General features: G+C 39.3%; 2 protein-coding genes across 2 annotated transcripts; both read right to left on the bottom strand.

Moving 5' to 3' along the window:
• Window positions 1-240: 240 nt before the first annotated feature.
• Window positions 241-972, bottom strand: LOC18445854 (anti-muellerian hormone type-2 receptor). The gene has a single exon (XM_006855980.4). The coding sequence runs from the start codon at window positions 818-820 to the stop codon at window positions 419-421; it is 402 nt and encodes a 133-aa protein (XP_006856042.2). The 5' UTR covers window positions 821-972; the 3' UTR covers window positions 241-418.
• Window positions 973-3,450: 2,478 nt separating this feature from the next.
• On the bottom strand, window positions 3,451-8,399 carry LOC18445855 (Leucine-rich repeat (LRR) family protein). Its single transcript, XM_006855981.4, has 2 exons — window positions 6,668-8,399; window positions 3,451-4,062 (listed from the first exon to the last, which is right to left on the bottom strand). Exons 1-2 carry the CDS (start codon window positions 7,826-7,828, stop codon window positions 3,805-3,807), a joined length of 1,419 nt encoding a protein of 472 aa, XP_006856043.1. The 5' UTR covers window positions 7,829-8,399; the 3' UTR covers window positions 3,451-3,804.
• Window positions 8,400-9,755: the final 1,356 nt, after the last annotated feature.

Here is a 9,755-nt window from a genome sequence, read left to right as displayed (position 1 = left end):
TATTGGATTGAGCCCTGCCCCTCACACTAGGACACTACCCTAGTAACGAAAAAATTAATACATATATATATATAAAGCGGTCCGAAAATGCTATCGTCGGACCAAGGGGCAATTTAAAAAAAAAGAAAAAAAGCAAGTTAGCCAACCTTCCGCATAATTTTTTACCAAAATTAGCCCATTTTGTATTTTTCTCTTTTTGTGTCTGTACATAAATTATTCAAAAAGAAAAAGAAAAGGAGAGAGAGGGAAAAAACGCTAAATATCAACAAATAGCATAACATCCAAACTAACACTTCCTCCCTTATCTACCACATCAACCTTATCTCTCCCAACTCTTTTTCTTTTAAGAGCAATTTCTTCTCAGCCACACATCCTCCATGCTCCAGATACCATGGTTCAATACCATACACCACACCCATCATCCAAAGCACCGGTCACCGGGCAAAGGGCCAGGGATGTAACCCAAGTCCAAGAATTGCCACCCAAACACCGCCAAAATGGCTAGCAAAACCAAGTATGATGTACCCTCAACTGCACCCAAGAGGCTGTAAGGCCCGGCCGTTAGGCCTGACCCAGTTCTAGCCTTGACCCACACTGACCAACCCACCACACCGAACACGGTCAAGTAGCTCAAGCCCTCTAGCGCACCCAACGATCCCAGTGGCCCCGGGGGGAGGCCACACCCAGTGGTCTTGAGCGTGTAGAGCGACCAACCTATGGTGGGGATGGCTACTAGGCTCGATGCTATGGTTACTTTACTGGCCAAGCCGACATCTTCGGTGTCTTGGTCCTTGTCGATCTTGGCCTTGCTCATCTTCATATGAACGGTGGTTCTTTGCCATCTAGTTGTAGGGTTTAGGTGGTGGAGTCCCAGGTAGTGGAATCCATGGCAATGTGGTTAGTGAGGAGATAGCCATCGAGAGAGCCGTGGATGAAAGCTTTTGTGATTCTCTTCAGCCAGAGAGGGGGGAAGGGTAAGGGTTTGGAGTACAAGATATGTGATCCCTTTATATTCTCATATGACCATATGAGAGAGAGAGCGAGGTGGAGAACATGCCATGATCCATACTGTCAGAATGGGCACCATTGCAAGAAAGTTGACAATACCATGTGGTTTTATCACCATCCGATCAATGAAATGGATGGCAAAGAACAGCGGGAACACGCATTGCAATCAATCAATATATGTTGGACCCACTTTCTTCCATCTCCATCCACCACATTGATCCGAGTGAATACCGCTTTACCATGACCTTTAAGGTCATGCTAGGGAGCACAATAGTGTACTATAAAATCCATTCCATAACCCTTGGTGGTTAAATGATCTTAAGGATCACTATTGCCACCCCTTTTTTTTATGAAAAAAAATAACATACTAATCATGATAAAACAACTATAAAACCCAAACATTTTTCTTACAATAAAAATTTCACAACACACCTAAAAGTCCAACTATTTAACATTCTAAACTCAATTTTCAATTTAATTTAAAATACCTTATGAAAACACCCGACTATTGGAATACTTGAAAGCCCCCTTCTTTCCCTCTATTGAGAGAGAGATTCATATAAGAGTGCCCTACAATACAACATTAGAAATAATCGAATGCCCTTTTTCCTACTTTATATAGAAGAGAGATCATTGTCCATATTAAGGCAACTATCGACCAAGTTTAGTTAAACGAAGGCCCCAATAATTAACGTTGTAGAAGAGAAAGGGAGAGAGAGAAAGCAACTATGGACAGTTAATTTAAAGGAAAGTTTCTGAGTCACCTCTTATAAATCTATTTTTGAAATAGATTTTTGGACTTAAAAATAAGGACATATAATCTCTTATATGGAAATTATGAATATAAATAAATAAATAAATTTTAAAAATAAAAATAATAATTCTATTGAAAAAAATTAAAGACGTTAGTTACAATTAGTTTTAGATGGACAGCCTAATTGCATCCATCCTTGAGATGAATACTTTATAGATACTCACGGAACGCAAATGTGGAAATGCGGTCCCCTCGCATGAAACAATTTTCCTGTTTAAAAGAGGGCCCAATTTTTACCAGAGAGAGAGAGAGAGAGGGAGAGGGGCCCAAATGGAAGAGAGAAATACTCGGTAGTTGAAGTAGTACAATGTACAAAGAGAGGCAGGTGGAAGAAAAAGATAAAGAATAGGAGGTCAAAATTGACAAAATATGAGAAAGTATGACCTAAAGATAGGTAGTATAAAAAAAACGAATTCACACATGGCTCACATCACACGTAATAATAAGATTTGTGCACATGGATAATTGAAATAATTAAGTTACGGCCAAGTGTATCATTCTCGTTACGTGTAAACATCAATCATAACCGTCCATTGCTCTTACGTGTAGCCCACAAGCTTCCATGAGATAAATCCTGACCATCCATTCCATCAAAATGGACTTCGAAAAATGAGGAAATGACTTCGACAAAAAAAAGAATAAAAAACGCCCACAGAAAGTAATAGAGAAGCCAATCTCTCTCTCTCTCTCTCTAGAATGCAATAGTCTCTCACTAGAATGAGATTAGAGAATGGACAAATGGCTTCTCCAATCTCTCTCTAGAACCAAGCGACTCTCACTCTAAGAGAGAAATCAAGCAATAGAGAATTGCTTCAACTCTCTCTCTCTCTCTCTCAAACACTCACCTCTTTTGGATGGTATCTAGCCCCTAACCATTCGTAGCCGTCCAATTCATCAAGATCAGAAAGCAGATACTAGATCGGACGGCTAAGATGAAAACTGAATTGAGTGAGGCTAAACATACAACGAAAACTCAAACCCACATTAAGGCCATCCTATGGATGGTCCCTATTATGGATCGTCATCATACAATCTTAAAATCTCCAAAAAATAAAAAAGACTAAAAAACAGGATCTTCTGCACATGAAAAGACTCTCTGAACAACCAAATAAAAAGAAACGGAAACAATTTTGGTCACAATCGCAAAGAAAAACAAAAAACCTGATGCAAACAATTCAAAAAATACTTGTAAAGATTTTGAGCAACTGCACCAGAAGAAACAGCAATCTTAGGATCGATAGAATGAAACATTGGAACGTAAAGAGAATTATAAGCTCAAGCAATACCTCCATTTATGAATTCCAAAATTAAATAATATTTTAATAATAACGGGTGATGAACTCAAAATTCCAAATATTAATAATCATTGCAAAAATATACAGAGAGGCTATGCACCATCAAAATCAGCAAAACCATTATTATATTCACAGCAGAGAAAATTAAAAAATGAAATCCCACATAAAAACAAAGAGAAAAAGTAAGCATAAATCAAAGGAATGTGATGACTAAAATATGAGAACAAACCTTTGTTCTTGTCAGTGTACTCCATTGTAGGATCCTTCAAACTGGTAACCAACCAACTGTAACAAACTGCAGGAAAGAAATCGTTCACATGAATTATTGAAGACTGAGGGAAAAAGATTTGGTCTCTCATTTCAAAGGGAAAGGATCTTCACATGAAACTTTAAAAAAAAAAAAAAAAAAAGATTTCAAGGGGGGGCCCCATGACATGGGTTGTACAAATATACACATGGATTTGAATCAAAGGTCCTGCCTTCAAAAAGGGGCAGTCTGAACTGCTCTCAATCTCTCTCTCTCTCTTTCTCTCTCTCTCTCTCTCAATGCAAGCTCAAAGGGACCAGAGAACAATTTAGAGAAAGCCCTTACGTCTCGAGTATAAGAGATGTCTACATAGAGAGTATAATGTATGGGGGGAGAGAGAGAAGGGGGAGGGGGAAAAAAAGAGAGGGAAATCTTCAGGCTTAGCGCTGCTTAGACGATTTGCCATTCTCGACCACATCATCATCATCATCATCATCTTCTGAGCTTCTTTTCCTTTTGGATTGATGAGGAGGAGGTTGTGATTGAACCCTGTGGCCCTCCTCCTCATCAAGATCCTCCTCTTCTTCTCCATCGTCATCTTCATTCTCCCCAGGGTCCAAATCACTGGCTCCACCTTCGTCTTCTGCTTCTGCTTGTCCAATGGGTTGAACCAGGTACTCAGCACCGATATCCTCTTCCTAAAAGAAATGAAATCGTACATGTATAAGGAAGAGTGAAGAGCAAAATATTTGGCAGAAAAAAACACAACCCAATTTCAGAAAGATAATTCAAAACTTAAAATAACAAAGAAGAGACAGAATGTCAAAGAATTACACTAAAAAAAAAGTGACTACCGAATCACAATATCAGCAACAAATGTAAAGGAACTGAAAACCAAAAGAAAATATCAAACACGTTCCCCAACACAAGACCATTTAATAACCAATAATAAAAAAGGGTATTAATCTGCAAAGTAAAATCTAAAAGCCAAGCATCTTTTTTCTTTTCCATGACATTACAGACCCAGTATCTTTCAGTAAACAAAACCCAGTTCACAGCCAGCAAACAAAAGATAAGGAGTCGGCGATAAGGAGTCGGCACAAGAGACCAGCATAAAAACTTTTATATACGGGTTCTAATGACTTGGGAAATCAATGAGCAGTGCACATTCTATTGGGGGTCAATATGCAAAGAATGGAAAGCACTTATTATATACAACATATACAAATATACATCTACACACACACACACATACAAATGAAAGATCAGCAAATGAAAGCACCAATTAGGGTATTATGAGAGGTAAAATCCCATGTTGATAGATAAAATAAGACTGTACAAGGACAGCAAGAGCAAAAAGTTCCCATCACTACAAGCAAATTAAAGATCTCATCATTAAGGGTACTTTGAAGGGCAATGCAAGGAAAGCGATACAAAAAGGCAAAAGAGCAGAGCTTCAAGAATAAGCACATGCATATAAAATGCTGAAAAGAAGTACCCAATAGGGAAAAGGAGATATTAACACTTAGGACCATAAAAGAACCATAGCAGTGTTAAAGGGCATCAATTCCAAATATTTTCTGTTTTGTGTGTGTGTGTGGTAAGTGGGGGAGGAAATATATATGAAAAGAGACCAGCCAACATGAGGAAGAGGCAGATGCATAGCCATAAGTTTGTGTTGCCATTTGATAAAGTGGTGTCTCGTGTAAATAATTAAATGAACAGAAAAGATACAAAAATAGGAAACATAAAAGCAAACTATAATTCAAAACAAACACAACTTGTAAAGTATTAAAAGACAATAAGTGCCATAAAAACAAGCTCCGCAATAAAGAACCAGCCACCAATGACCAAAAAACTGCAAATAGAGTATATCATAGAAGGGATAAGATCACTCATCTAAATAGGTCCGGGACAGTGAAAATGGCAGGAGGATAGAATAAAAGCCACAAGCATACTCATGCTGATATTCAGCACAAATAATACAAGGCACAAAGCTAAAAACATAAAACAAGGAGATGACCAACTAGCACTTAACCTACACCTCACACCAAAGCTCGACCACCCCATAAAAATACGTGATCCAAACCAGCAGAAAATCCAACCAGCCATAGAGGATATGGCAAACATAACTCCCAAACCTTATGTCCAATAGAAACAACTAATTACCACCAGATGAACATGATTCCTCATTCATTGAAATGTATTTTTTATAGTCACTTTACGCATCATATTTGGAATTGAAGCTATAAATAAGAAGCATCGTTTGTTTTGGTAAGAATGTAACTATAGACATCATGTGTGACACCCACCGCTCTGACCAACTTTACCTAAAGCCCATTTACTATAAACAAGAAGCATCTTAACTAACAAAAAACATATTTCACTTGTAAAATGATAACAATTTGCAAAAATATAGTGCAACAATAATCACAAACAGAGGAAGAGCAACAGACAATGCTTAAGTAGAAGCTTTAAGGTGGAGGAAAAAGTGAAAAATAATATTGATCCATATGTTACAAAACAAGGAAATACAAGATGACTACCCTGAACAGTAAACATACTATGCGAACAAGGGCATAATCAATAGAACAAAACAGCAAAAAGATAACAGTACCAGTAGTCCAAAGAGAAACAAAAATGGTGGGAAGTAGTGAACAGAACTTGTCCACTTAACAAGTAAAATAGAACCAATGTTAACAAAGTCTACTAAAAAAAATCACGGCTGAGGTAATGCAAGCAAATTGATGTTCCAAAAAAAAATGCATATGGAAAAAAACAAAAATCCCATATCTACTAACACCCCACAGCATAAATTAAAGGGAACAAAAATGAACAGTAATCCACAGGGGATATCATACCAACAGCAAGCACTAATAAAAAACAACCGCATGCACTAATAAAAAAAACAACATGATCGGTAAAAATCATATTTAGCAAATACCTAAACACTGTAACAGTAAGGTGCAAGAATATCAAAACAGACAAACAAGTAAATAACACTTAAAAAGTGGTTATGCCGAGTAACAGAACAAAACAGATTTACAGCACATACTCTGCATTTGCAGACATATAACAAAGACCCAACACATTTTCAGAGGCGACTGCATTATTTGAGCCACAATAAGAAATAGGGACATCAATAAGAATAAATAGACAAAGATATCAGCATTATACATGATATTCATATGCACTCATAGACAAATAACAAAAGAGTAACAATTTTTTAGAAAGAGAGATGGAAACCAAACAGCGAAATAGAAAGATAAAAGTATTGGCATGGTAAAAGGGGAGGGAATTCACCTCATCTTCACCATCTTCCTCATCATCATCCCCATCTTCCTCCACACCATGTTCATCTTCCTCACCAATCTCTCCATTTTCATCTTCTTCGCCCTGCTCATGCCCATCAATCTCGCCCTCTGCACTCGTTAGCCTACCTGCAGTACCCAAATCCCCTTCCTCATCAACATCCTCTTCCTCTTCATCGTCGTCGTCATCATCATCATCATCATCCCCACCACCATCATCATCATCGCCATCACCATCTTCTTCTTCCTCTTCAACCCCATCTTCCTCTTCGCTGTCATCCCCCTCATGAACCTCTGCACCATCATCATCTTCATCGATCTCTTCCTCCTCAGACCAATCGCCATTGGCTGATTGAGAAGGAACTGTAACCCTAGAACCACCATTGTCATCCTCCTCATCCTCCACATCCTCCTCTTCCTCATCGGACCCATCCACACCATTCAACTCTGGCGAGTACCTAGCCCTGGCCCTCTCCCCACCATTGATCCCATTCGCCCTAACCCTAACAGTTTCCTCCTCATCCTCATCACTCTCTTCCCCCTCATCTTCATCTTCGTCACCATCAATTATACCCCCATTTGCCTTACCCGAGCGATCCTCGCCATCGATCTCACCACTGCCTGGGTCCTCATCATCTTCGTCTTCATCTTCCTCTTCATCTGATTCAGGTCTCTCATTCTCCTCAGCATCCATCTTGTCCAAGTATTTCAGAGACTTGATCATAGAGAAAACCCTGGATCGATAGTCATGGACCCTAGTTACAGGGCACTCGTAGAGGTCTAGAGAGATGAGCTTTAGTTTGGCTAATGGAGCAAGGTCTTCAAGATATTGGATTCGATTGTTTGAGAGGTCAAGGTCTCTGAGAGAATCAAGCCCTGCTTCCACTAAGAATTCGAGGCCACTGGCTATGCGATTGTCACTGAGAATGAGTTTCTGAAGGTTTCGAAGGCGGGGAAACTTCTCTAGAGAGGAGACGCCAACATTTGCAATCGATAAGAGCTCAAGATTCTGAAACTTTTCAAGGAGACCAGGAGGAGGAAGTCGGCCATGGGCGCACTTCACTGCACCATCTAGTGTTAGGGTTCGAGCTGAGAAAGAGTCGGAATGTCCTTCAAGAGCTGTTTCCACGGCTCTTTCCCAGACTTCATCCATTGTATCAGATCAATGTGAACCAGAAGAAAATTTTCAATCTAAATCTACCAGGGTGAAGATATTCAATTGAACCTCTGACGAAACATCAGTGAAGCAGCTTCAAAATCCAGAGGAACCACTCGATACAACTTGCCCTAAATTTCAAGATCAAATGCACTAGAAAATACAAAGCATGTTAATGCAACGTTTCCACCAAGTAAAAAAGAAAGAAACCTAGAGTTAAGAGAAGCCGCCAAACCCTGAAAAAGGGTTTTCAGATATCCACCCAACTCAAAACCCCCAGATCACCACACCAAATCGAACCTGAGCTCAAACCCCAACACTTCGCATGCAATACTTGAAAACCCTAAACACACCACGGAATCTCATTATCCAGCCTCTGCAACCCCGAGAGCCCCTCTCCACCAAATTCCACCCATCCTCAACACCACAAATCCTAAATCGTGAGATTCAACAGACATGGAAACAAAAAACAGAAGAAGACAGCCAAAAACCCTAATTTCGTTCCTCTGAACCACGGGCTGGACACTGCGTGAGAGAGAGAGGCTTTTGCAAACCCTAACCCTAACCCTAATTTTCCAATTGGGAGATTCTTCGTCTTCTTAAGGGGAGCCCTCGGAGGCTAACTGCTAGCGGTGAACCGCGGTTTCGTAAGCGTGTTTCAGACCGTCAGATGCAGATTGCTCACGATTGTGTCAACATTCATCGTGGACCGTCCAATCATGACCACGCGGATCGATGACGTGGACCAACCGTACGGGCGAGATAGCGTTGGTTGTGTTTCTTTGGGCCTCTCAGGGAGCGCAAAGAAGCACGAGTCCTATCCCCTCTTTTCCGAAGACGAGGTTTTTATGAGTCCTGGGATGCATATGGTTGTTGTGCGTTCCCTTTCATATTCTAATAGCTAAAGGTGGTCGCAACTTTATGTTACCAATGGTAAATTATCTTTTTGTATATTTTTTTAAATTTTCAGTGAAATACTTGATAAATAACATATACCTTCAGCAATTTTTTGAGTTTAAAATTATTATATTATTCTCATTAAAAATACAAAACAATATATGATGAGACTATTTACTTTTTGGTATAAGGTAGTCACAATTAATCTTGACTATTGGATGTGAAATTGATTGGTTGCATTTATTTTATGAACCAACTACAACGTTCAAAAGAAATTTTCTCAAATTTTGTCACACACTCAAGCTATAGATTTCACATTGGATGGTTGTAAGTAATTGTGACCTCTTTATACCAAAAGTAAATGATCACATTGTATACAATCCCTTAAAAATAAATCCCTTCAAAATAAATAAAATTTTAAAAGTAGTTTTTTAGTTCTTGAAAGCGGGGATGAACAATGAAGGATAAATGGATGACTTTTATTCATTGAAATAGTGGGCTTATATTATGTTTTCTTTTGTGAACTTTTAATTTCTATTCTTCTTAGTTAATTTTTGGGAAAATTATCCAGAACCTACTTTTTATGCAACTTACTCCAGTTAACTTTGCTCTCTACTTTTTCCAAAAAACAAACTTTTTATACAAATATCCCCCAAGGGAAAAAGTTCATTTTTATAGACAAAAATGCCCTTCTTGTAGCATGATGCCGGAGCACCCTCAAACAGTGAAGCCCAGTCACAGGGGCTCCGACACTGTGTAAGAGCGGTCCGACAGTGTAACACCGCGGTCCAGCAGTGCGTAAGTGCGTTCCAGTAGTGTAACATAGCACTCCGGCACTACGTAAGTGCGCATTGGCAGTGGAGCATTTTGTGTTACAAGGCTCCAACACTATTTAAGTGAGCTCTGGCAATGTGATACGTACTCCAGCATTGCGTATGTGCGCTCCAGCAGTGGAGCATTCTGAGTCATAGGGCTCCAGCATTGTTTAAGTGCGTTCCGACAGTGTGCTACGGGAAGGACATTTTCG

Source organism: Amborella trichopoda, chromosome 13 (genome assembly GCF_054954075.1).
Source record: "Amborella trichopoda isolate Santa Cruz 75 chromosome 13, AtrichopodaSantaCruz75HAP2 v2.0, whole genome shotgun sequence".
Taxonomy (NCBI): Eukaryota; Viridiplantae; Streptophyta; class Magnoliopsida; order Amborellales; family Amborellaceae; genus Amborella; species Amborella trichopoda.
The sequence above is the reverse complement of the archived record's forward strand: the minus strand, read 5'-3'. Positions and strand labels throughout refer to the sequence as shown.

Coding starts and splice junctions, on each gene's coding strand:
- LOC18445854 (XM_006855980.4), bottom strand. CDS start 820: ATGAAGATGAGCAAGGCCAAGATCGACAAGGACCAAGACACCGAAGAT.
- LOC18445855 (XM_006855981.4), bottom strand. CDS start 7,828: ATGGATGAAGTCTGGGAAAGAGCCGTGGAAACAGCTCTTGAAGGACAT. Junction 4,063..6,667: donor AGGAAGATGGTGAAGATGAG/GTGAATTCCCTC, acceptor CATTTCTTTTAG/GAAGAGGATATCGGTGCTGA.